General features: G+C 43.9%; 1 protein-coding gene across 5 annotated transcripts in view; it reads left to right on the top strand.

The window, feature by feature from the left end:
• The window catches only part of TGFBR1 (transforming growth factor beta receptor 1), a 74,210-nt gene that overhangs the window by 32,720 nt on the left and 13,818 nt on the right, over positions 1-27,672 (top strand). For all 5 annotated transcript variants that reach the window (XM_073332551.2, XM_073332548.2, XM_073332549.2 and 2 more), the window contains 2 exons: positions 8,097-8,264; positions 21,585-21,741. In XM_073332551.2, the coding sequence (XP_073188652.1) occupies positions 8,097-8,264; positions 21,585-21,741 (325 nt within the window). The remainder of the gene's footprint in view (positions 1-8,096; positions 8,265-21,584; positions 21,742-27,672) is intronic.

Genomic DNA, 27,672 nt, shown 5'->3' with positions numbered 1-27,672 from the left:
CTGAAGAAGACCGCATGGGCTCCATCTGGACTCCACTCAGAGCATCGGAGACTCACGGTACCATCAGCTCCCTCAGCTACCATTACTTTGGCTCAAGCCATGAACATGATACTAACCACGCTTTTAGTATCACAGGAGTTTCATTTTTCCCCAAGACCTATCTGTGTCCAAGCTCAAATCACCATTGCTCAGCTTCAGTCTTCTTTTGGCACCAATGACCTACAGATCCCTGGACGCCTGTCCAGTACTGACAGTTTTAGCTCAAGGTTCTTCTGGTGCTCCACCACTTCATCAGAATCCACTCTGAAGATCTTGACTTGGTCTCTCAAATATCTGTCCAAGACTCTCCTCTCCATCTCTGTAGAAGCTCTTTTCCAGAGATCTCTGAGGAAATTGAAATGACTTGTGAGAGATGTCCACAATCCTGCTGGTCTGAGCACCCATGGATGTCTTCACCCATGCCATGTGCAGCACCCACTTGGCCATACTCGGACCCTTGGGTGACCTATCACCAATTCACTAGCACCTCAAGCACTACCCATCTCAGACATAGGGAGGGTGATGGAGGTTGCCTATCTAGGAGACCAGAACCTCAGGAAGAGACCTTTTGAGGAACAGGAAGCTTGGGCTGATGCAAAGGTCTCTCCACCAGTCAACATCTCTTCTTCCTGACTAGATGAAGCTGTTATGCCACCTCCACCATCCCTGGCTGATGTCCTGGAACCGCAAATTTTTATTTTCTCATCCCTCTCCTAACTCCTTGGTGGTCAAGGTGGATAATAAATGTGGAAGGCAGCACCATACTAAATCTACGTTCTATGATAAAGATCAGAAGCACCTCGACCTGTTGAATAGAAAATCATATTTGGCATCTACTTTACAATTTAGAATTGCCAACTACCAGGCACTGATGGCAAAGTACAACCAAACAGATTATATGGAGCTGAACTTCTTTATTGAGTGTCTTATAATTAGAACACAGAGCAGTTCTAGGCAGTTATTGCAGAAGGCCAGCTGCTCACCAGAATATCTCCGCAGCCCTCTCAATACTGCTGCTTGTTCCATTTCTATGGCCGTAGTTCTATATCATTTTAGTTAGTATAAAAAGAGTATGGTAGCACAGGACCATAGAATCATAGAATATCAGGGTTGGAAGGGACCTCAGGAGTTCATCTAGTCCAACCCCCTGCTCAAAGCAGGACCAATCCCCAATTTTTGCCCCAGATCCCTAAATGGCCCCCTCAAGGATTGAACTCACAGCCCTGGGTTTAGCAGGCCAATGCTCAAACCACTGAGCTATCCCTCCACTCTTAGGGGTGGAGGCATAGCTCAGTGGTTTGAGCATTGCCCTGCTAAACCCAGTGTGAGCTCAATCCTTGAGGGGACCATCTAGGGCAAAAATTGGGGATTGGTCCTGCTTTGAGCAGGGGGTTGGACTAGATGACCTTCTCAGGTCCCTTCCAACCCTGGTATTTTATGATTCTGACCTTGATCAGCATGTCAAAATTGGTGCTTACAGGTGGAAGGTTGTGAGGTCCAAGGTCCGGATGTGAGTGATTTTTCTCCTTTGAAACCTCGTTCTCTTGAATATGGGTTCAGATTATCCCTGGGAGCTTGAAAATAGGGCAGGGCAAGATTTCTGTACTGTCTCAGACTCCAAACTTTCTTTTGCAGGTAGGTTTATAGATCCCAGAGAATGCAGTGGCCCTAGAGTACTTTAACATGTGCAGAGATTCTTCCATGCTGTCAGCAAGAAGTTTAGTGCCATCAGAAAGCAGGTTTTCGACCACACGGTGGGCCTTCTTTGGAAATTCTGAGAGCTGAAGCTAGGAGGCCCTCTTTTTAGAACTATGGACATTCTCATGTGAAAGGTGAAGTTCCTGCAGTTCAGAGTTGGCCAGGAGTATTACCAATTCCACATCCTTCCCTTTGGGCTTGTGACGGCACCCAGGGTATTCATGAATGCGTTTGTGGTGGTAGCAGCCCAGGTGAGATGCCAGGGTTTATGGTGTTCCCATATGTGGACGACTAGCTCCTAGTTGGTCAATCTTTCCAAGAAGTTGTCTCAGCAATATAGTCTCTTTTGGTGCCTCCTTGCCACCTTAGAGTCTGTATAAACAAAGACAAGAGTGTTTTGTCACCCACAAAGACTTTTATAGGGGCACAGTTGGATTCTATATCTGCATGAGCTTTCCTCCTTGCAGATGAGAAACCTGATCTCTCTCATCACCTGCAAGGAACCAACTACGGTGTGTCAGTGCCTTTCCCTGTTAGGCCATATGGTCACAAAAACCTATGGACACCCTCTGCCAGCCTCCACTTGCAGTGCCTACAAGCCTATCTCCACCCAACCTACTGGCTGAAGTGGGACTGCATAAACTCTGGAGTCGTAGTTCCTTCCTTCTGGATTTCTCGGCTCCCTCGCTTGGTGGTCCAACCCAACCAAATAATGATGGGGACTCCCATCAGCCTTTCCATACTGAGGGCCACCGTTTTAATGGATGCCTCCCTTACAGGATGGGGTACACATTTGGACCTCCATACAGCCCAGGGTACATGGACCTCACAGGAAGCTTGGCAGCATATCAAATTGCTGGAGCTCAGAGTAGTCTGCATAGTCTGCAAGGTGGTCTTCCCCCTCATACCCTCACTCCATGTACAGATACTGTTGGACAATATCTCACAAATGATGAGGAGTGAGATCTCATCTCTGCCTGGAGGCTGTCAGGCTAAGGAATCAGATTACCATACAGGCTGCATACCTTCCAGGTGTTCAGGACTCCCTGGCAGACAGGCTGAGCAGAAGCTTCTCTACAGACCACAAATGGGAAATACATGACACAGTTCTAACCAACATCTTTCCACGGTGGGGTACTGCACTCTTTGCATCCCACACAAACAGAAAGCTTCCGATGTATTGCTCCAGTGGAGCCCTAGACAGCAACTCCTAGGACTACTCTCTCATCCTCTCCATTAAAGTGGGCTTCTTAGTAGCTGTCGTTTTGGCAAGAAGGATCAGTGAGCTAGCAGTCATGATGGCATACCCTCCTTACACAGTATTCCACAAGGAGGTCTCCCTACAATTACCCCAGATTCCTCCCCAACATTGTTTCTGAATTGGATGTCAGTTCAGGTACCTATATTTTTTTCCTGAAGCCTCATACTTCTCCTGAAGACAAGAGATTGCACTCCCTCAACATCAGATGTGCCCTGGTGTTCTGTCCATAAACAACCAAACCCATAGCAGAAAGGTCGCAAGGGCAAGCTATATCTTCATAGAGAATTTCTAAGTGGGTCTCGGGATGTATATTAGAATGCTGCAAAATAGCAAAGCTTCCCCTTCCTGGGGGTGTTACAGCCCACTCCAAACGAGCATAGGCAGCCTCCACGGCATCCTTATTGGACATCCCGTTGCAGGACATTTGGAAAGCGGCAAATTGGTGCTCTGTCCACACATTTACAGCACACTATGCCCTGACTCAGTGGTCAAATGCAGCAGTATTACAAGCATCACTTCTACCATCTTTCTCGCAGCCTCCTCCAGACTGAACATTGCTTGCAAAGTCACCTATGTGTGGAATACACTTAAAGAAATAGAGGTTACTGGAGGTTCTTTGAGATGGGATGGTCCCTATCTGTATTCCACTACCAACTCTTCTTCCTCTCTGCTTTGGACCATATTGCATTGTGGTAAGAGGAGGAATTGGAGAGGCGCATGAGCATGTACTGTCCCTTACACCTGTGCATGTGTAGGTCAACAGACACTGCTTGGAAGAATTTCCAGACACAGGTACATTATACACATGCGTACCTACATAGGGCCCACACATCTCTAAGAACCTCCAGTTATAGTAAGTAATCTCTATTTACTCACCCTGTGCAGTAACTGTGGTTCTGCAAGATGTGTCCCTCTGTGGGTGCTCCACTACCCAACCTTGTTCCAATCCACTTCAGAGTTGTCTGCTATGAAGCTTCGCAATAGAGAAGGAACTGAGGGCTGCTTGCCGCGTGCGCTATATAACCGTGTGGCACACAAGATTAAGTAAGACGCATGCACGGGCCAAAGGGATGGTTCTGTGTGAAATCTCTGATCAAAGGCACAGGGGAAGCAAGCACACCTAAAATGAAAATCTGTAAGGGGACATACCTTTAAGAACTACAGTTACTGCACAGGGTAAATAATCATTTCATATTCAGGTATGAAAGAATTTCAGAAAAAGCTTATGGAGACTGGGTGTTCCACCAAAACATCTCTAAAAGAAACCTTGACTTTTTGTATAGGTGTCCAGTCTGACCAAAAAAAAAAGCTGAAAATGTCATAGATGGTATTGTGCCTTATTGAAGCTCAGATATGTTACTTCCTAATATGTGCACCAATTCATGTTCATTTGGATATAAGCGCTGTCTCAATGGTTAAAACTGGTTAAAGGACTGAATTATGTACGTGGTAAACAGTGGGAACTCTGACTCCTGTAAGAATGGTTAATTGATGCTCAGCTTCATTTAGGACAACCTTTTTTGGAATGGAGGTGAAAATATGTTAAAACTTTCAGGCAACAAATTAGACAATCCTATAAATTGATCTGGTGAAGTCTTAACTTTCTGATTGTAGTTTTCTACTCCGCACTTTTCATTTTACCATTTTCTGATGCTAGATGGAGGAGATTGGGTTTTTAAGGTATGCATTTCCTTGTGGTGTGCTGAAACATCTTGGGTTGTATATTAATGATTTTTGAAAGTGTGGTGAACAAGAACCCCAAGTGAGATTATTTATTAGGTTGGTGCTTGTGGGGGTGGGAGGTAGGGGTGGACAGCTATGCAAAGGCTAGGGACCAAGAAAGTGGTGACTCCTCTCTGTGCAAAGGGTGAGTACCTCTGACTCAAACCTAGAACTGGGAGTTGGGAGACCTGGGTTCTGTTCTGTTTCTGCAAAGTTAGTGACTTTCAGCAAGTCACAAAGTGCCCAGTATTGCAAGATGTTGAGCACCCTTATTTCTCATTGAACCCTCTAATTCTGCAGGATTGTCCCACAGTTTCTCCATTTGTGTAAAATGAGGAAGATACTATCTCGTAGGGGAATCAAGACTAAAATTCATCTAATTTTTGTGCAATGTTCTGAGATCCTTGGATGGAAGACACTATTGAAGTGCAGCATGAGTTTTACACCGTTGATGAAATTGTTCTTAGACACTTCTGGGCATCTCCAAACTAGAAAGACGTTAAAATGTGGAGCATTGGGTAAAGACCAACACAAATATAAGGGATCAGTTTATGAGGAAAGATTAAAAGAATTGAAATGGGAGATAACATCTTCCAGATACATTGTCATCTTATCATGAAGGAGAGAGGAGTGTTGTTTAATGCAGTGTACGGAGTTTAATTAGGGAAACAGTGGAATTAAATTAAGCAAAGGGAAGTATTTTCGACCCTAAATTAACTCATTAGTTCATTACTTAGTTTTGAATTTCTACACCCCCCTCGGGGCACCATCAACCATGCCAACATCTCTTGAATCAGCATCAAGTAGACATATGTACATACAACAAATTCCTAATGTTTACCTTGAAACTGGTTCAGTACCAGTCATTACTATTCACCTTGCTGACCCAGACAAAGAAACCACATATGATACTTACCCAGTGAAGAAAAAAGCAGCAGCACTTCATATAGTGTTGAGGTTTACTTGCGTGCCTGATCAAGACAACTCAAGAGCAGACTAAGCAAGAGGGAATTAACATAGACAAGAGAGCTTGAAGATTTTTAAAGGTAACCTGCAACAGGAAGTAGTTGTTTCTTTATGATGTGTAAAAGACCGGACAAAAGTTTTTGTCTACAACAATTTTTCCCCCTGTGGTTTAGAGATAATAGACATACCAAGAGTATGGTCTTCTGTTTTTAGTGGAGGACTAGAGAACTGGTGGCAGCTTTTCTGGCCATCTTTTGAAGGGTCAGGGTGTCTGATTATTTCTAATCTCTTTCTACCAAACATTTGTGTGACCTTTCAGTTAAGACTGGACCTTTAACTGTCCCTGGTACCATAGACCAAGAGCTTTGTTGGCTTTGGTACTGGCATGAACACAGCAAGATCTGACTTCACTATTTTCCGCTAGCAGAAATTGGTGGTTTAAGGCTGTCAAGGTTCCTCCCCCACTCTGAACTCTAGGGTACAGATGTGGGGACCTGCATGAAAACCTCCTAAGCTTACTTTTACCAGCTTAGGTTAAAACTTCCCCAAGGTACAAATTAATTTTATCCTTTGTCCTTGGAATATCCACTGCCACCACCAAACTCTAACTGGGTTTACTGGGAAATGCAGTTTGGACATGTCTTTCCCCCCAAAATCCTCCCAACCCTTGCACCCCACTTCCTGGGAAAGGTTTGGTAAAAATCCTCACCAATTTGCATAGGTGACCACAGACCCAAACCCTTGGATCTGAGAACAATTAAAAAGCATTCCGTTTTCTTACAAGAAGACTTTTAATAGAAATAGAAGTAAAGGAATCACCCCTGTAAAATCAGGATGGTAGATACCTTACAGGGTAATTAGATTCAAAACATAGAGAATCCCTCTAGGCAAAACCTTAAGTTACAAAAAAGACACACAGACAGAAATAGTCATTCTATTCAGCACAATTCTTTTCTCAGCCATTTAAAGAAATCATAATCTAACATATACCTAGCTAGATTACTTACTAAAAATTCTAAGACTCCATTCCTCGTCTATCCCCAGCAAAAGCAGCATATAGACAGACACAGACCCTTTGTTTTTCTCCCTCCTCCCAGCTTTTGAAAGTATCTTGTCTCCTCATTGGTCATTTTGGTCAGGTGCCAGCGAGGTTACCTTTAGCTTCTTAACCCTTTACAGGTGAGAGGATTTTTCCTCTGGCCAGGAGAGATTTTAAAGGGGTTTACCCTTCCTTTTACATTTATGACAAAGGCAGATACAGCTCTCTCCTTTTTTTTCTCTATTTGAAGATTTTCTACTTTTAAAATCTCACAGAAAGCCAAAAGCCTCTAGCCTCCCTTAATATTCACAGAGGATTCTAAGAATCTTGTAGACTTTACCACCTTTCCTTGAGATTTCAGTTTTGTTCTTTGGAAACTTAATCCTTTCAAGGTCCTGTTCATCAGCATGTCTGAAAGAATAAAGACCTTCCTTTTCTTGCCTTTCCTTCCTGTGTCATGTACAGAGTCCTTAGCATGAAAAATGTATACTCAAAAGGTAGTGTGGAGTATGGTTGCCATAATAGGAATATGTTGAGGAGAATGGTAGGTTTATTTTTTTTAAGGCGAGAAAGGGGTTTGTTTTACAATAAGGATAAAGTTGTCTGAACAACTCCCACTAGTCAAAGAGCTTTTTTGTTTTGTTTTAAATACATTAGGGAAGCCTATTCAATGGCAGGATTGCTTTGTCTGGTTTAAAAACGAAGTCTTGCAACTGACACATCTCTGCTTTCTGGGTCAAAAGAGGAATCTTCAGTCTTTCACTGGAATTTTTCAAGTTTCACATTCTGAATTCCCTTCTTACAGTATCTTCTGTGGTTTTTATTTTTTAATTTTTGAGGTTCCTGGTATTTGGTGTCCACTGATCTAAATCTGAGGCAAATTTGCATGTTCCTAGTGCATGTCATCTTTAGGTCTGAGAAAAGTGAGTGTGCATTAGCTCCATCGTGTAGAACTGTCTAGCCCACAGTCATGCAGCAAGCCAGTGGCAGTGATAAGAAAACAAGCAGGTTGCTTGATTCCAAGTTCTGTGTTCTAACTTCTATGTGCTTCTGCTTTCTCAGAAAAGGGAATGTCATTTCTTAATTCTTTGATACTAATACATTTTGTCCCTTCATTGTTTCAAAACCTTTCCCTCTTCTAGAATAGGGGAGAGAAGTCCCAGGAATGTGGAACATTAATTGTAAGAATGGAATGGCCTGAATTTTTTTCCACACCCGCCCCCCCTCCCCGCCAGCTCCCTTCCACTCATATTTTGCTGTTTATTTTTCTGGGTTTTTTTCCTCTTATGGAAATCTTATAGTTGGTACATTTTAAAAAAACCATTTGGTTTGCTGGGCAACTTTATTTACATCTAATATCTTATTTTGCAGACAATGGTACATGGACTCAGCTCTGGTTGGTGTCAGATTATCATGAGCATGGATCACTCTTTGATTACCTAAACAGGTATACCGTTACTGTGGAAGGAATGATAAAGCTAGCTTTGTCCACTGCCAGTGGACTTGCACATCTTCACATGGAGATTGTCGGCACACAAGGTAACTTTTTGTGTTTGGTCTCGTATATGACCTTATGATCCTAAAAGGAAATGGGGCATTTGAAGGCCTATTTCCATAGTGAAAATTATCAAGAGAATTATGGGAAAGATCTAGCAATTTAAGACCTTGTCCATATTTGAGTTTGTATGCTGCTTGATATGGTATCGTTTGAATTGTTCTATACAAATGTGTAGTTATATTTGGCAATGGGATTAAGCTGAATGTGTATATCCTCTTACACCAGCTGTGCAGGTATATCCATCTGCAAAGGTAGACAGTTTCTTACAACTGTGGTAAAATAATATGCAGATCATGTATTCTCTGTTGGCAACAAAAATTGATTAGCTTAATAGAACGCTATTTGAGTGGGTTCTTTATTTAAAAAAAAATCTAAAAGACCCTTGTGTAGTATCCCAGTTCTTCTTAGATTGCTTATATGTCTATATATTCCACTGTAAGTGCACGCACACCCTGTGCACCCGAGCTAGAGGCTTTTGGTCAGTAGTACCTGTTGGGACAGCTGTCTACCTCCTTCTGTTTGTTCTCACAACACACGGTTGCAAGTCCCAGTGATGCCTCAAAGCAAAAGACAGTGAGCATATCAGCAGCCTTTCTTGTGTAAATAGTGAGTTAATATGTAGTTAGCCTTGGCTTTTATAGTGTTTCCTTTGTTCTCCTTTCAGACATTTTTTTTACTTTTGTTCCTGGAATGATACTTGCTACCAAATAGTCATGCATAAGTCCTTGGGCTTTAAGAACTGTCTGACTTGTAAGGAGTTCTGCCTGTTAATGATGAGCATATTAGATGCCTCATCTGCCTAGGTGATGACCATATTATGGACAAATGTGCAGTTTTCAAGTCTTTCTGTAAGAAGACTTCAAAATCAAGAGACTCCTGTCTCAGGGGTTACTCATGGGGAGGAATATATGCTTGACCTCCAATCCAAGCCTTTCTTGGGCAAATAAGTGAAGTACATTGCCTCTAGAAGTTTTCTGGCAGCTATTTCTACTCAGCTGCTCCTTCACTGAAGCCCTCAACCTCTGATAGAGGGAGAAGAGGCACTGGTCTTTTGTCCTTGGGCCAGTCATTAAGGGCCCCAAGACATCCAGCTCTTCAGAGCTCAAGGGTAGTTCAAGACCTAGAAAGGATTCCTCATGCACCTGTTGGGGACTCCACCATTGTACCTCAGCTGAAATGGTATCTCAGAAGCTGTTTGGTACCAAGCTAACTTGAAGACCACCACAGCATTGCTTGTCAGTACTATCTATATTGGCTTATTGACATAGGTACTGATAAAGCAAGTACCTACTGTATTATCTACTCTTCAGGTAAAAATGACCCCAGCACAGAAACCACTGGGTACTGTCAACTCCTCCAGCAATTATGGGAGTCGGACTTGATCTGCATGTTGGCATCAGACTTTCCTATGCAGGCCACTCAGACGGTGGCCTCAGTACTGGCAAAGCCAATCATAGCTCTGAAACCTTCAAATATAAGGGCTCCAGGTACACCTACTGGCACCACATCAGCCTTACCAGAGGAATATTTTTCCTGCAGAAGTTGCCCAAGGAAACCTTAGACTATTGATTATATTACACACAACTGGACCTGAGTGAGTAGTTTTACCCATCAGTGAAGGATTGCTGGACCATGCCAGGCTTCTCCAGTACAGACTTCAAAGAAAGTGGACTGTTGCTACCAGGTGCCATCTCAGGGGTTGAGCAGTTCCTTTGGTCACCCTGCTTCAGGTACTGTGATGGTGGGAGCAGAAAACAAGAGGTTGAAGCAGGGACATTACAAATTACAAAAAGACTAGGAGCCAAAGAGGACTGATTCCTTTGGAAGGAAGACTTATTCTGCATCTAGCCTCCAAATGAGAATCACTAACTAATGGACTCTATTATTGAAATATGACTTTATTAACTGGGCTTTACTGAACAGGGTATGGAGGAGGAGTTTAAATCTATTGTTACTGAAGGCCTGCTAGTAGCCAGGACATCACTGCAGTCAGCTCTCAATGCAGCAACTATAACCTTCAGATCCATGGCAATTTTCACCATGCAGAGGTCTTTGTCTCCACACAAAACACATACAGAGGGAAGTCCAAACCACTGAGGGGCCCACCCTCTGATGAGTGCAGCCTCTTCAGCAAGAAGATTGATGAGGCTTTACACTCCTTAAAGAATTGAGAGCAACATTAAGGTTACTAAGGGTATGTCTTCACTACCTGCTGGATTGGTGGGCAGCGATCGATCCAGCGGGGATCAATTTATCGCATCTAGTCTAGACGCAATAAATGGAACCCCGAGTGCTCTCCCGTCGACTTCTGTACTCCAGCTGTGCGAGAGGCGCAGGCCAAGTCGACGGGGGAGCTACAGCAGTCGACTCACTGCAGTGAAGACACCACGGTAAGTCGATCTAAGTACGTTGACTTCAGCTACGTTATTCATGTAGCTGAAGTTGCATATCTTAGATTGATTCCCACCCCCCCCAAGTGTAGACCAGGGCTAAGAGTGTATGCCCCAGCCCCTAAAGGAGGCAGCATAGGCCTCAACAATATAATTGACAGCCTAGCTTCCAGCCTAGACAGGCTGTTTCCTTGAAAGCAGGATAAGTCTCTACTAAGAAAGTCATAGGCTTCTGTATCAATAAGCTTTACCCATTAGACTCCACCAACATCAAGACAGCCAATTTGACTGCTTCATCAAGAGCAGAGCCCTAGTCATCTTGATCTTCCCTATCTGTCTGTGATTTTAAATCACTTCTGAATTCATACCCTACACAGTATTGCAATAATATTTGTACAAAATATGCCTTGAGTTATCATTCTGAAAACTAATAACTTGCTAGTCAATATCATAAGGAAATGTATGTAGCAAAATGTATATGCAGTTATGAATCCCCCTCCCCCCTTGTGGTGTTAGCACATGTTCAGAAGCAGACAGCCCTTGGCAAAAGTTGTTAAACAGATCTCTCCTAAACAAAGGACTGTGTTTACATCAATTACATATAGTAGTAAATAGGGTTCTCAAGACAGCTGTGGGAGGAGATGGCAGGAAAGGGAACAATTTGCAATTGAGTAAACACAAGTGTGGGAAGAAAGAGCATGGAGCCTTGTTCATCACCAGACTCCATGTTGCCTTCCTCATGGATAAACTTTACTTTGAGGGTTAACCTTCAGAAGAATCCACTTCACAGGTTCACTGAACTATGAACTTAAGGTTTTCTGCCCCTTTATCTCTTTGACCTAAGAAGATAAAGGCCCCAGCACCTTTGGGCCTCTGGGAGAGATCCTGATCGAGGAGCAGATAGTCACCATCCTGCTGGAAGACTGGGGGTGAAAAAGGCCATCTTAAATGAAGTCTTGAACCGAGACTTGTTAAGTAAAGTTTTAGATGTAGATCCATGTTTTCACTTTTATTTGTTGGTAACCATTTCTATGTTACCGTCTACTTGAATGGACTTAAAATCCTACCTTTTGTTTTGTTTTTAATCTAAACCAGGCTGTGTGTAAACTGAACTGTTTGGTAGCTCCAGTTCAAGTAACAAACTGTTGAATATTGACTCCTTTAAAAGGGCAATGAACTTTAATAGCCCTCTGATTGTTCCAGGGCAGGGCTGGACTTTTCAGTTTGTGGGAAAACTGAGCTGAGGAGTGTGTGGAGTCACCATACCAGTTGTTAACCAAGGCTGGTGGAAGCCAAGAGAAATCTGTGGTGTTGCAGGCAGGTTTCAGGATCCAAAGCATTGGACCAGGGCTGCCCAGTATTTAGAGTCCATGCGTGTTGCTGGCTGTGGCCATCCCAGGTGGAGATCCACAGGGGCCAGGGATTGTGAGGCACTTGTAAATCCAAGAGGTGGCAACTCTTCACTGGTTTGGATTGCACCCCAGAATGTGACTGTCCCCTTCTTTGGGGAACCTGTTGTACCTCAGTGTCTGGAACTCCATAACCATTGATTGATGGTTCCAGACAGTCTGTGGTACTGGGATACACAATCCAATATCAGTCCTTGTCCTGCCTTACTCACCTTCCCCTTTCTTATTCAAGGACCGTTCTCATGAGTTGGTACTGCTTTAAGAGGTACAGCGTATTCTAGCTCTCAGAGCAGTAGAGGAGGTTGCTTTACAGCACATGGGAAGGGGTTTCTACTCATGATATTTTTTTCATACCCAAAAGGGGACTGGTGGTGGGGGGAGGGATCTGAGGACTACCCTGCAACCAAGAAAATTGAACACCATCCAGGATCATAATCATAGAATGTAAGGCCAGAAGGGACCACCGGATCATCTAGTCTAACCTCTTCCTGAATATCACAGGCCACCCAGCACCTTCATGCTAAACACAACAACCAAAATTACGGCAAAATATTATGCCGTACATGAGACTAGACTGTTCTGCCTGTGGTACATAAGAGTAGAAGGGACAGAGGTGCTCACAAGCTAAAATTCAGAAAGCTGATGTCCCTTGTCTCTATCACATCCCGAGATTGAAATAACTGGCACACTGATCTAAGTCTGCAGAATGCCTACTTTCACATACTTTGTGGCTTGGGTGGATAGCTATTTAAGATGCCTAGTAGGGGACTACCATTAGCAATATACAGTGTTTCCATTTAGCCTCTCATCAGCACAAGAGTTTTTACAAAGTATAGGGCAGTGGTTGCAGCTCACTTCAAATGACTCCATACTCACATATTCCCATGTCTGGGCAGTTGGTTAATTTGCATTTGGTCTATCCAACAAATAATGGACAGCATCCATCAGAAACAGTTGCCATTTGCACAGCTGGGCCTAAAATAAACAGGAAAAATGATACAATCTCCTGTACAAAGAATTGAGTTCATTGGAGCCATTCACAACTCTGACCGCAACAGCCTACTTGCCTTCAGGAAATGTTTCAGTCCATCCTAACCCTATGGATCGATCTACAGGCTTTCCCAGGAACAAAAGTAAGGTCTTAGCTGGGATTGCTAGGAAACATGGCATCCTCCACTTATGCCAGATGTCACCTGTAGTGGATGCAAAGCTGGTTGAAGTTTGTATCAGTGAAGTATCTTTTGGACATGCTACTTACAGTTTGATCATCAAGGTAGTGGATATGCAGGGGAGTACTGTTCTCCTTTCCATTTCCCTCACATGCCTCCATGCTGGGTTGGAGAGCACACCTGGATAGGCACAAACTCAGGGTCTATAGGCCAGCTCTTGTATACATCTTGGAGCTGCGAGCTGTATTTTGTGCCTGCAAAGTATTTCTTCCATCTCTCAAAAGCCTTACTGTCCAGGTGATCACAGATGACTGTTACCTTTGACAAAGAAGAGGGAGCAAGATCAAACCCCTTGTTCCCAGAGGTGGTACAAGTTTGGAACTTCTGCATTTGGAACAACATCACTATCAAAGCTTCATGTCGCCTGACGCGCAGAACATGTTGGTGGATCACCTCAGCAGATACTTAGTTGAAAATCCTAAATGGTCCTGAAAAACAAGGTAGTGCAGATATTCAACAAATAGGGGTTCCCCAACATAGATCTGTTTGCAACCAAGAAAACAAAATGTCACTTCTGCTCCAGGGCCAACCAGAACCCAGGACCAGTAACACATGTATTCCTGTTTCCCTGTGATCTAGAGATACTGTATGATTATTAGTGTGATCAGAAAGTTGAAACAAAACTGACCTGGGATGATTAATAGCCCTGGGATGGCCAAGGCATTACTCATTCTTTGATCTTCTAACCCTATCACTACAACCTCCAATTACTTTATTGTTGCTCTAGGACAATCTCTGAATCATGACTAAATTATACACCCCAATCTTCAGTCTCCAACTCAGTGTGGATGATGAGTGGCTAACTGCACTGGAGAGTGTGTTCACATGTCCTCACTAGCAGCAAGAGTCAAAAGTAGAACCACTTTAATGGCTAAGTGGAAAAAATGTTCTACTTGCACCCACCAGTCTCCAGTCAAAGTGCAGGTCCAAGATGTGTTAAAATAAGGCTGGAGGGTTTTTGTTATGTTTTAATCTCACCTGACAGCCATCTCTTGCATTCACCCTCCTCTCCAGGCATGTTCAATGGTCTCCCATCCCATGGTAAGAACATTTTTAAAAGGCCTCATAAGGGTTTACTCACTAACAGGAATCTCTTCTTTCCTGGGACATTAATTTAGTATTAGCAGGATTTATGGGACCACCCTTTGAGCCCTTAGCCTTGTGCTCTCTCTTCTACTTATCACATAAGACAGCTTTCCCAGTTGTAATAACAGTGAGAGAGCTGAAATCTTCAATAGCAGGATCCCCTCTCCCCCCGTCACTGTTCAGGGCAAATGTATCTGTATTTCCCCTCCGTGGTCCACCAACAGCACCCAGCTAATCAGCTGTCACCTCTTGAATAGAGACCCAGGCCACTCTCCATCTTGACCCAGGGCTTTTTCTCAGCTGCTCAGTTTCCTGCATACACTGTGATATCCCCATAAGCCAGACTGTGTGCTAGCATCTGCACTCTGTTTTCTCTTCAGAAGCTATGAACAGCTGTAATTACCACCCAGCACTTTCTAAGCACACATTTATTCCACATAAAGGCTTTGCAGAGAAACTTTCTCCCCCCCACCCTAAAAAACCCCACAAAAACCCAACAACCGTATACACATGATAAAATAGCTTATTAGTGATCATCCCTGCCCCCTCACCCCCTGCAACTCCATCGAGGGCTTGGGTCAGTGTCAGTCCTTCCAATTTTTTCGCAAGGATTCCTTCCCCTCCTCCTGAGACAGAACTTTATCCATTTATTGGATCAGAAAGAAGACCCTGAGTCAGTTTAAACTCAAGCTATTTATCCAAAAGGAGTACTTATGGCACCTAAGAGACTAACTAATTTATTTGAGCATAAGCTTTCGTGAGCTACAGCTCACTTCATCGGATGAATGTAGTGGAAAATACAGTGGGGAGATTTTATATACACAGAGAACATGAAACAATGGGTGTTACCATACAGACTGTAACAAGAGTGATCAGGTAAGGTGAGCTATTACCAGTAGGGGAGGACTTTTGTAGTGATGATCAAGGTGGGCCATTTCCAGCAGTTGACAAGAACTTGGGGGGAGAGGAAATAAACCTGAGGAAATAGTTTTACTTTGTGTAATGACCCATCCACTCCCAGTCTTTATTCAAGCCTAAGTTAATTGTATCCAGTTTGCAAATTAATTCCAATTGAACAGTCTCTCGTTGGAGTCTGTTTTTGAAGTTTTTTTGTTGAAGAATTGCCACTTTTAGGTCTGTAATCGAGTGACCAGAAAGATTGAAGTGTTCTCCGACTGGTTTTTGAATGTTATAATTCTTGACGTCTGATTTGTGTCCGTTTATTCTTTTACGTACTGACTGTCCGGTTTGGCCAATGTACATGGCAGAGGGGCATTGCTGACACATGATGGCATACATCACATTACTATCTGTCCTATCTCGGGGCCTCTCCTTCTGCCCCTCTACCCCAACGAACATGATACAGTTCTGTGGTGACCTAGAATCCTATTTTCAGCATCTCTGACTCAAGGAATATTTCCAACACACCTCTGAACAACATACTAACCCACAGAGACCTTCCTACCAAGACTACAAAAAGAAGGATTCTGGGTGGACTCCTCCTGAAGGTCGAAACAACAGACTGGACTTCCACATAGAGTGCTTCTGCCAATGTACACGGGCTGAAATTGTGGAAAAGCAGCATCACTTGCCCCATAACCTCAGCCGTGCTGAACACAATGCCATCCACAGCCTCAGAAACAACTCTGACATCATAATCAAAAAGGCTGACAAAGGAGGTGCTGTCGTCATCGTGAATAGGTCGGAATATGAACAAGAGGCTAGTAGGCAGCTCTCTAACACCACTTTCTACAAGCCATTACCCTCTGATCCCACTGAGGGTTACTAAAAGAAACTACAGCATTTGCTCAAGAAACTCCCTGAAAAAGCACAAGATCAAATCTGCACAGACACACCCCTAGAACCCCGACCAGGGGTATTCTATCTGATACCCAAGATCCATAAACCTGGAAATCCTGGACGCCCCATCATCTCAGGCATTGGCACCCTGACAGCAGGATTGTCTGGCTATGTAGACTCCCTGCTCAGGCCCTACGCTACCAGCCTTTCCGGCTATCTTCAAGACACCACTGACTTCCTGAGGAAACTACAATCCATCTGTGATCTTCCTGAAAACACCATCCTAGCCACTACGGATGTAGAAGCCTTCTACATCCAACATTCCACACAAAGATGGACTACAGGCCATCAGGAACAGTATCCCCGATAATGTTACGGCAAACCTGGTGGCTGAACTTTGTGACTTTGTCCTCACCCATAACTATTTCATATTTGGGGACAATGTATACCTTCAAATCAGCAGCACTGCTATGGGTACCCGCATGTCCCCACAGTATGCCAACATTTTTATGGCTGACTTGGAAGAACGCTTCCTCAGCTCTCGTCCCCTAATGCCCCACTCTACTTGCGCTACATTGATATCATCATCTGGACCCATGGAAAAGAAGCCCTTGAGGAATTCCTTGATTTCAACAATTTTCATCCCATCATCAACCTCGGCCTGGACCAGTCCACACAAGAGATCCACTTCGTGGACACTACGGCGCTAATAAGCGATGGTCACATAAACACCACCCTATACCAGAAACCTACTGACCGCTATGCCTACCTACATGCCTCCAGCTTTCAAACAGACCACACCACATGATCCATTGTCTACAGCCAAGCTCTACGATACAACCGCATTTGCTCCAACCCCTCATACAGAGACAAACACCTACAAGATCTCTATCAAGCTTTCTTACAACTACAATACCCACCTGCTGAAGTGAAGAAACAGATTGACAGAGCCAGAAGAGTACCCAGAAGTCACCTACTACAGGACAGGCCCAACAAAGAAAATAACAGAACGCCATTAGCCATCATCTTCAGCCCCCAATTAAAACCTCTCCAACTCATCATCAAGGATCTACAACCTATCCTGAAGGACGACCCATCACTCTCTCAGATCTTGGGAGACAGGCCAGTCCTTGCTTACAGACAGCCCCCCAACCTGAAGCAAATACTCGCCAGCAACCACGCAACAAAACCACTAACCCAGGAACCTATCCTTGCAACAAAGCCCGTTGCCAACTGTGTCCACATATCTGTTCAAGGGACACGATCATAGGACCAAATCACACCAGCCACACCATCAGAGGTTCATTCTCATGCACATCTACCAATGTGATATATGCCATCATGTGCCAGCAATGCCCCTCTGTCCAGTTTGGCCAATGTACATGTCAGTCTCTACGTAAATGAATAAATGGACACAAATCAGACATCAAGAATTATAACATTCAAAAACCAGTCGGAGAACACTTCAATCTCTTTGGTCACTCAATTATAGACCTAAAAGTGGCAATTCTTCAATAAAAAAAAAACTTTAGACTCCAACGAGAGACTGCTGAATTGGAATTAACTTGCAAACTGGATACAATTAACTTAGGCTTGAATAAAGACTGGGAGTGGATGAGTCATTACACAAAGTAAAACTATTTCCTCATGTTTATTTCCCCCCTCCCCCTACTGTTCCTCACACGTTCTTTTCAACTGCTGGAAATGGCCCACCTTGATTATCACTACAAAAGGTCCCCGTCCCCCCTCCTGCGCTCTCCTGTTCACCTTACCTAATCACTCTTGTTACAGTGTGTATGGTAACACCCACTGTTTCATGTTCTCTGTGTATATAAAATCTCCCCACTGTATTTTCCACTGTATGCATCCGATGAAGTGAGCTGTAGCTCATGAAAGCTTACGCTCAAATAAATTTGTTAGTCTCTAAGGTGCCACAAGTACCCCTTTTCTTTTTGCGGATACAGACTAACACGGCTGCTACTCTGAAACCTATTTATCCAAGAGTTCTTTCCTTGTCTGGTCTCTGGAGAATCCAGTTTGAGCCAGCATATGTGAGCCTGTCCAGGTGATGGTACTTCTCTGGAGGTGTTACAAAGTGAATGAATTTGCCTAATCTCACCCTCTGCTGTTCTTTACTCCTGCAGGAGCTGTAATCACCCTCCCCCATGGAATTACATATAATCTATGGCCCACAATGTACAGAAACTTACTTAGTAAGATCTCACAAATATTGTGGGAAATTTTCATGTTACATGCCCATTTACAGTTTTTTACAAGAATAAGGTCTCATTAAGTCCTCACCCCCAAATTCTTATAAAAAGTGGTCTTGAATTTCACCTAAACCAGGATCATACATTTACCAATGTTCTTCCAGAACCACATACTTTCAGGAATGACAGCTACACCCACTGGACATTTGTAGGTCATTTTCTTTTTATATAGAGAGGACAAAACTGATTGATAGAGATCCTCACTAAGACTCTTTGTAGCTTATGCAGAGAGAATGAGAAGCCAGGCAGTAACATCCTAAAGAATTTCCAGTTGGATCACTGCCTTCATCAGGATTTGTTCTGACCTAGCAACAGTGCCACCACGAGCAATGATTACTGTACAGTCTGCTAGGGCTCAAGCTACTTCTATGGCTTTTCTTAGCAATGATCAAGTCCAAGACTTTTGTAAGGCAACAGCTCAGTCTTTGGTACACGTTTGCTCAACATTATGCCATCCTTGAAGCATCCAGAGCTGATGCAAACTTTGGTAAGACAGTTCGAGTAGATTCCGATTTTCCGCCAGCAAAGGTGTACTGCTCGTGGGAGGCATCTACAGTGGAATATATGTACAAACACCCAAAGAAACGGTTACTTACCTGTAAAGTAGTTGTGGTTCAAGATGTGTTGTGTACCCACATTCTATGACACACACTGCATTGCTACTACTTCAGTCTGGTATCACCAAGATTCCAGTGCAAAGGAACTGGATGGGGAGAATTGTTGAGGTGACCCTACCCTGTATTCTTTCAACTAGAGGCATGAGGACACTCAGGGTTCATGCATCTCCCTGATGGGCACTGCTGACCAAAAGTCTCCAGCTCAAGTGCACTGGGTGCATGCTAACCTTCAGTGAGTGGAATATATTAAAACCAATAACGTGTTCAAAAATGTCACTACTGTATGTAATAGATCTGAGTGGAATTCTCTGATAACAAATTTTTTATATATATACACACACCAAAATGTTACAGGCCTGTGACTCAAGTCTCAAAACATAAGAGCTTACTTAAAAATGTTCTTTATTTTGAGAGAGATTAGCTGCAGTACCTACTTGTCAGAAAAACAAGACAAGAAAAAATAAAGTTACTCTGGAAACATTATTTTCTTTTTATCTGGAGAAAGAATATTCTTAGCAGCAAAAGGAGTTGATTTTTCAGTATTTGGTAAGGAGTTGGATTTTTCATAAATGGTAGAACATTCTTCACCTATTTTATTGAACACAGATCATGGTTTGCCTTGTATTGTAAGGAAAACACAAAATCCTGAAATTATATTTCAGACTGGTCTCAATTTCTTTTCACTTCTAATTAACACTTCCATTATAAATATACGGTCTCCGATGGCTTATATAATGAGGCTTCATATAAGGAAAAATAGTCCTGCAGCATATTGGTCCTGCTGTGAGCTTGGCAAAGCTACTGAAGAACATAGGCACTACCCAAAGGGAATTGTTTTAGGTACATATTTGTACTGGTGTTTATCATGATTTGAAGATACAGAAGTTCCAAATCATTGTCTTACCAAAAAAAGCCAATCCAGCCTAATCTCTCTCTCTCTCCCCCATGAAAATTACTTGTGTAGAAGGCTTCCCTAGAATTTCAACAAAACGTTGTATTCCAGAATGTGATCAGTGTCTCGTCTTGGCTGTGCCACTGAATTGCTGGGTGGCCTTGAGCACGTTATACCTCAGCCTTAGTTTTCATATTTGTAAAATGTGATTACTTACTGTATCAACCTCAAGGGGTATATAGTAAAGATTGATTGATTTAATGTTTGTAATGCTTTTTGAATGTGTAAAGTGCTTTAAAATAAGTGATCAGCATTCACAGAAATGAATGATTTGGATGTCGTTGCTATCTTGGGACATGTATGGGTTTATAACCTTAACTGTGGTATTTAAACTGATGGAAAAATTTGAAGGTTTAGAAGCAGTCTTCCTCTGGGACATGCTTGCAGGGAGCCTTGGTACTTTTTGCTTTCCTCTGCAGCACTGAGCAAGTATAGTACCTTAGGATCATGCAGACATAAATCTAACCAGATGGATTTCCTTTAACTGCAGGTTGGGGCTTGTCTGCTTGAAATTTAGTTCACTGCAAGCTGGGGTCTGCTTCTGCCATGCACTAGCAGTTCATTAGTGTGGTTTCATCTGTTTCCATTTCAGAGCAGGGTAGATTAAAGCACACGAACTGTTCATCAGCAAGGTTCATACAGACAGTTTAGTGTGTGGCAGACTAGACTGGGGTAGATTCACACTGTAGCTTACCACAAACTAAATGTTCGTGTAGACAAGCCCTTACAGGCATTGGTAGACAACAGTTCATCCCTTCAATAGCTCCTTTCATTTTAAAAAGATATCTATTAATTATGCTTTGATGAACATTGAAATTGTTTGTGGGGTTCATGGTAAACACACACTTCTGCTTTGAAACTAAGTTATAAGTAATGTCATTCCAAAAGATAATCTTTGCTCAAAGTTATAAGTAGTTAAACACGGGTTTAGAATGAAAGTCCTGTCTCAACATTTCTGTTGTTCTCCTATAATATTGTGGTAGTACCTAGAAGGCACAATTGTATACAAAAAATTTTGCTACACCAAAGACATTAGCTTATTACACCATTTTTGTTATACATTAGTTGCTCAATTCATATGAATAGTCTTTCCAAAATATCATCAAGTGATGTTCAATATAATGTATTGTTCTGTTTAGTCAACTATTGTTTTGTAGTCACAACTGTACAGAGATGAGTGTGACTCTAGCTAGTACATTTTTTTCCCTTCAGCCGTAGACAAATCAGTGCTAAATTCCTAGAATATAGTGATCATATTAACTAATCTACAAATTTCACATATGCAGATCGTGGCTGTTCTACCAATAGAGCACATCTTTCTGTTTTCTTCAAGAACCTACATTTAAAACTCCACATCAAACCTTCACATTATAGATACAAATGTGATTCTTTGATTCATAACCTCAAAATCTTGAACTCCTCACCCAGGTGAGAATATGTAGTAGAGGATTTCTGAAACGTTCTTTAGTTAGTAGTAGGGATTTGTTTTGGGGCTTTTGCCTCTTCTACCTTTTTTTTTTTTTTAAATTATTTTTTTTTCCTCTGCAGGAAAGCCAGCCATTGCTCACAGAGACTTGAAATCAAAAAATATATTGGTAAAAAAGAATGGAACGTGTTGTATTGCGGATTTAGGATTGGCAGTGAGACACGATTCAGCTACAGACACAATTGATATTGCCCCAAACCACAGAGTGGGAACAAAAAGGTAAAATCATTATCAAATTATTTTTCTTCAGAATGCTTCTTCCTCTCCTTTCTGTGTAAGAGATTGATAGTCATGGGTCAGAATGGCAGTATGAAGAATAACCTACAAAATTGTCTGCAGCAGGCAGGGCTTCCCCCACTCCCATCCTTTCCTGTCGATGAGTCAATGGAACTACTCCATGCACAAGAGCCTTGCTGAATCTGGGTCTCAGCGTGTCTAGCACTGCAAAAATTTGCAAATAGTACTGGGTATTGGGAGATCAGCACCTCTTCAATATCTTCATAAATGATTTTAGATAATGGTATAGAGAATACAGTTATACGGTTTGTGGATGATACTATGCTGGGAGGCATTGCAAGTGCTTTGAAGGATAGGATTAAAATTCAAAATCTGGACAAACGAGAAATGGTCTGAAGTAAATAGGATGAAATTCAATAACGACAAAGGCAGAGTACTCTACTTAGGAAGGAACAATCAATTGCGCACACAAAAAATGGGAAATGACTGCCTAGGAAGGAGTACTGCAGAAAGGGATCTCGGAGCTCTAGTGGATCACAAGCTAAATATGAGTCAACAGTGTAACGCTGTTGCGTGTCTCCCCCCCCCCCCCCCCCAAAAAAAGCAAACATAATTCTGGGATGTATTAGCACAGAGGTGGGCAAACTACTGCCCGCGGGCAACATCTGGCCCGTGGCACTGTCCTGCCCAGCCCTTGAGCTCCTGGCCGGGTAGGCTAGCCCCCAGCCCCTCCCCTGCTTCCCACCTTCCCCCCCCCCCCTCCCAAGATCCTCACCTCACCGCGCCACCAGCGCTCTGGCCTGCCGCTCGGTAGGGGGGCAGGGAGCAGGGAGGTTGGATAAGGTGCAGGGAGTCTTGGGGACCAGTCAGGGGGGACAGGAGCAGGGGGTGGTTGGATGGGGCAGAGGTTCTGGGGGGTCGGTCGGGACAGGGAGCGGGGGGAGTTGGATAGGCATGGGAGTCCCGGGGGGCCTATTGGGGGCGGGGGTGTGGATAGGGGACAGGGAGCAGGGGGATTGGATGGGGGGGGTTGGATATGGGGTGGGGTCCTGCACTGGGTGAGGGGTCCCGGGAGGGGGCGGTCAGGGGACAAGGGGGTGGGTTGGATGGGCTGGGGATTCTGAGGGGGGTAGTCGGGGGGTGAGAAGTGGGAGCGGGTGGATAAGAGGCGGAGGCCACACTGTTTGGGGAGTCAGTCTTCCCTACCTGGGCCTCCGTGCAGTTTTCAACCCCAATGTGGCCCTCAGGCCAAAATGTTTGCTCACCCCTGTATTAGCAGGAGTGTGGTAAGCAAGACATGAGAACTAAGTCTTCCACTCTACTCCACACTGATAAAGCCTCAGCTGGAGTATTGTGTCCAGTTCTGGGCACCACATTTCAGGAAAGATGTGGACAAATTGGAGAAAGTCCAGATGAGAGCAACAAAAATGGTTAAAGATCTAGAAAACGTGACGTATGAGGGAAGGTTGAAAAAATTGGGTTTGTCTAGTTTGGAAAAAAGACTGAAGAGGGACGTGATAGTTTTCAAGTACATAAAAGGTTATTACAAGGAGGTGGGTGAAAAATGGTTATTGTTAACCTTTGAGGATAGGATAAGAAGCAATGGGCTTAAATTGCAGCAAGGGAGGTTTAGGTTGGACATTAGGAAAAACTTCCTTAATTGTCAGGGTAGTTAAGTGCTTTAACAAATTGCCTAGGGAGGCTGTGGAATCTCCCATCATTGGAGGTTTCTAAGACAAGGTTAGTCAAACAACTGTCAGGAATTTTCTAGTGATTATGTAGTCCTGCCTTGAGTGCAGGACACTGGAGTAGATGACATATTGAGGTCCCTTCCAGTCCTACATTTGTATGATTGTATTCCCAGCTAACAGTGGTATCCTGTGTGAATTACAATTACATAGCCTTCTATTGTATAATGATACAACCTCCATCCACTCTTTCAGTTTGTCATATACATGGGTTATTTTAGATGAATCAGTAAAGGTATATAGGGTAGTATATGCAGGATGGAAATAGAAAGTTGGTGCCTGACTTCAGCATGAAGTATGTAATATAGTTGTCTGACCAAATATAGGACATGAATGGTGCAGAGTAGGATATCTAGCCTGTAACATGGTGTTGGACAGATACCTTGTGAGGGAAATATGAGAAGTTTATACCCAATACCATGAGCTTGGGAAAGGCAATGGTCTCTAGCCTCTGATTAGGGAGTAGGTTTGAAATGTATAGGCCAGCATGCTCTCTCTCCCGCTTTAGGAACCCACCTCCCAGATTGGGAAACAGTGGGTTTACTTTACTTTATTTAAAAAGTGTGCGCTTAATAGTGACCTTATTCCATTTCTCTTTGTTTTCATCTGTGCAGTTAAACTCCTTTTTAGCCATAATTCTCCTTTGCTGCAACGCTCTATTCCATTGTGTATTTATCTGTGACACTCTTGATTACCTTTCCCAGATCTGTAGAAGAACATAGTGTAGCTCAAAAGCTTTTCATTTTCACCAGCAGAATTTGGTCCAATAAAATATTATCTCACCTTCCTTGTCTGTTTTGTATCTTGGGACCAACATGGTTACAATGATGCAAACAGAACTGTAGACAGGACAATTAAACCGTACTCCATTCTTCGCAGTTGCCTTCATTGTTTATGATGCTGGAGCTATTCTAATGCTGAATTCCAGCTAAAAAGCTGTCTAGTGTAGACAAAGTCTTTGTTCCTTATCAGGCCTAAAACTTTAGTAGCATGTTATCAACCCTATCCAGTTCAACATTATTTCCTACTCCTGAGAACCGTAGACCCACACAAAGTTAATTCTATATTTTACTAAAAGACTGACATGGCATACATTCCAGGTATCCCATTGGTGTTACACAAGTCTCCAGACTGAAAGTACCCAACTTCCAGCACATACCTTATTGTTGCTGTTCTTCTTTCAGAAATAGTTATTACTGTTTTATTCATCCATTCCCTCTTGAACCAAGGCTATTTTATTCTGGTTTATAACATTCCTTTGAATGTGCACTTTCAGAGGCATTCAGGATTAGGGACCTATTTTAATTTTACTCTCTAAATTAGAAAACTACTTCAGAGAGAGAAATTTACACTGGTGCAGGACTCTGCTCTATTTAATCCTGGCTCTGGGTAAAAAGTACTGCTAGATGGAATCACCAGTGGTGCGGGGCAGATGATCATGAGACTGTCGCTACAGGTGGCCATGGACCCTTCTGATATGGCTACAGGGTCGATGCCCACGGCCATCATTATTTGATGAGCCTCGTGGCTCCAGGCATGCCATGCAAAATACAGGACACAATAGAGGACCTGCTGTTTGTGGGAATGAAGCCCTTCAGCCAGAGAACAGATTAAGTTCTCCATTCGCTCAAGGACTCAACAGCCACATTACAGTCCCTGAAGACATACCAGTTCCTTACAGAGAACCTTATGAATGCAAACCCCAGTAAAAGCAAAGGACTTCTCCTTACTCCTGGGTAGACTGCCAGAATACCAGCATCAGAAGAAAACTAGGTGAGTGGATGCTAGTCATCTGCCTCCTTGACTAATTGAGCTCTCTGGCTCAGCAAATTTGGTTGTGTTAAGAGCCACAATGGAGTTGACCTATGGGCTATGCTTCTCTTCAGGAACTGCCTTGTCCCATTCCACCAGGCTTGGGCAGCTATGACGATGAACAAATGGGTATTGGACATCACTGTTCAACGCTACCCTATACAGTTCCATTCACTGCCCTCTCCTGCCAGCTGCTCTTTAGGGGCACTTCTCACACGAGACTTACAAACAGAAGTGACTTCATTGCTCCTTCTAGGGGCCATAGAAGAGGTACTGTGGGAATAAAGGAAGAGCTCTTCTACTCCCAATTCTTCTTTTTATCCTCAATAAGAATTGACTTGGGAGTGTCTTCCTCCCTTCTAGCCTAGACCTGAGGAGACTCAGCGACTACGTTGTCGCAGATTAAGAATGGTAACGCTTGCTTCCTTTTCATTTAAAGTTTCCAGGATCAAGAACCGTTCTTGGTTCTCGACTTGCAGGATGTGTACTTCTGCATAGCCATCCACCCAGCTCTCAGGAAGAACTTAGTATTCACAGTGTAGCCCAACCATTACAATACAAGATGCTGCTGTTGAAATTTGCTGTGGCACCAAGAGTCTTCACAAAATGTATAGCAGTGGTAGCAGTGCAGCTCAGAAAAGGCATTCAAATCTGCCCTCACCTGGATGATTGGCTGAGGAAAGGCAGATCCCAGTAAAAGGATGCAGAATACCTAAAGTTATACAGTCTCCCTATTTTCTTAGTGGGGCCTCCTGGTGAACTAGGGAAAAAGTCTTATTCCCTCATAGACAATAGAGCTTATAGAGTCCTGATCAAATCTGGGGAGGTATGCTCTCCCCAATCCAAAAACAGATTCCTCTCAATGCAAGCAGTGGTGCACCAAATACAGCTCCAATAATGACCATGCAGATGCACTTGCAGCTGCTAGGCTTCATTACTGACCACACCAGTTCTGACTTAGGTTGGTCTATCCTTCAGCAAAACACTAGATGAATACGGTAGTCGTGATTCCACCTCATGTAGCAAATCTGAGTGGGTGAAAGGAGCCCAAAAATGTGGGGAAAGAGTACCGTTCTCTACTTTTTTCTCAACAAGGAGTTTAATCATGGATGTTTCAGTTTTGGGGAGCCCACTTGGGCCACCTACAAATTCTTACTTCTGGGGGAATTCTGCACCACTGCGCATGCGCAGAATTTGTCTGCTGCAGATTTCTGTGTTTCCCTACAGAAAAATGACTTTCTGACGGGGAAGCAAAGGTAAGCCACAAGAGCGGTTATGTGACTCTCCCCAGCAGTACTTTTGGGGGTCCAGGGCAGCTGGCAGAGAGGTAAATCACTGTGGGGCAGGAGACAGGACTGGGGAAGACCTGGTTGGTGGCTCCTATCCTGTCCCAGGATCAGCTGCTAGTCCTGGCTGGGCTGGGAGGATGGGGCTTCCTCTTCCTTTGCACGACATCTGGGGCCAGGTCCGACCCACCCCAGATTTCTCCCTCAGCTGAAGGAAGCTCTACAAACTCCCTTCCCTGCTTCCTGCGCCCATCGCTCCTAAGCTGCAGGGGGAGGGATCCCTGTACAGGAAGCTGCTCCCACATCCGCCCAACCCTCGTGTATCCAGACCCCCTCATACCCAGACCCTCCCAGCGAGCCTCTGCACTCCTTCTCCCCACCACCCCCCGCCCCGATGAGCCCCACTATCCCTGCACCTGGACTATCCTTCTGAGCCTCCTGCCCCCGGATCCCCATCCCACCAAGTGCCAACCAGCTGCATCTGGACCCCCCTCATCCCCCCACTGAGGCCTCCACACCCATATCCCCCTGCCGAGCTCTATCTCACCCACACCCAAACCACCTCCTCTGAGCCCGAACCACTTTCACCTGGACCCCTCTGCAGAGTCCCATTACTGTTGCACCCAGAACCCCCCAACAAGCCCCTGTGTATCCAGATCCCCACACACACACGGATTTCCCCACTGAGCCGCCTGCACCCAGATTGCCCCATACAGAACCCTCTCAACCCACACCTGGATCCCCCCCCACACACACTTAGGACACTTGGATCTTGCCTTGCTGAGCCCTGCCTGCCCACGCCTGGTGCACCGGGAACAGAGGGGCATGGCCCTCGGGTGTTTCCGGAGCAAGCCCCGTCCTTGTGCTGTGTCAGGGTTGGGTGCAGCCTTACTGCTGAGAGTCAGTTTCCTGGGGGGAGCTATACAGTGATCTCCCACCTTTGTGCAGCCAGTGGCCTGTGTTCCCCAATGCTGTGCTGGAGCCTCTGCATTTATTTGACAAATAAAATTTGCAGAATTTTAAACTATTGTATGCAGAATTTTTATTTTTTTTTGGTGCAGAATGTG

Source organism: Lepidochelys kempii, chromosome 2 (assembly GCF_965140285.1).
Source record: "Lepidochelys kempii isolate rLepKem1 chromosome 2, rLepKem1.hap1, whole genome shotgun sequence".
Lineage (NCBI taxonomy): Eukaryota > Metazoa > Chordata > Testudines > Cheloniidae > Lepidochelys > Lepidochelys kempii.
Note: the sequence above shows the minus strand (reverse complement) of the source record. Positions and strands in the feature narration are given on the sequence as shown.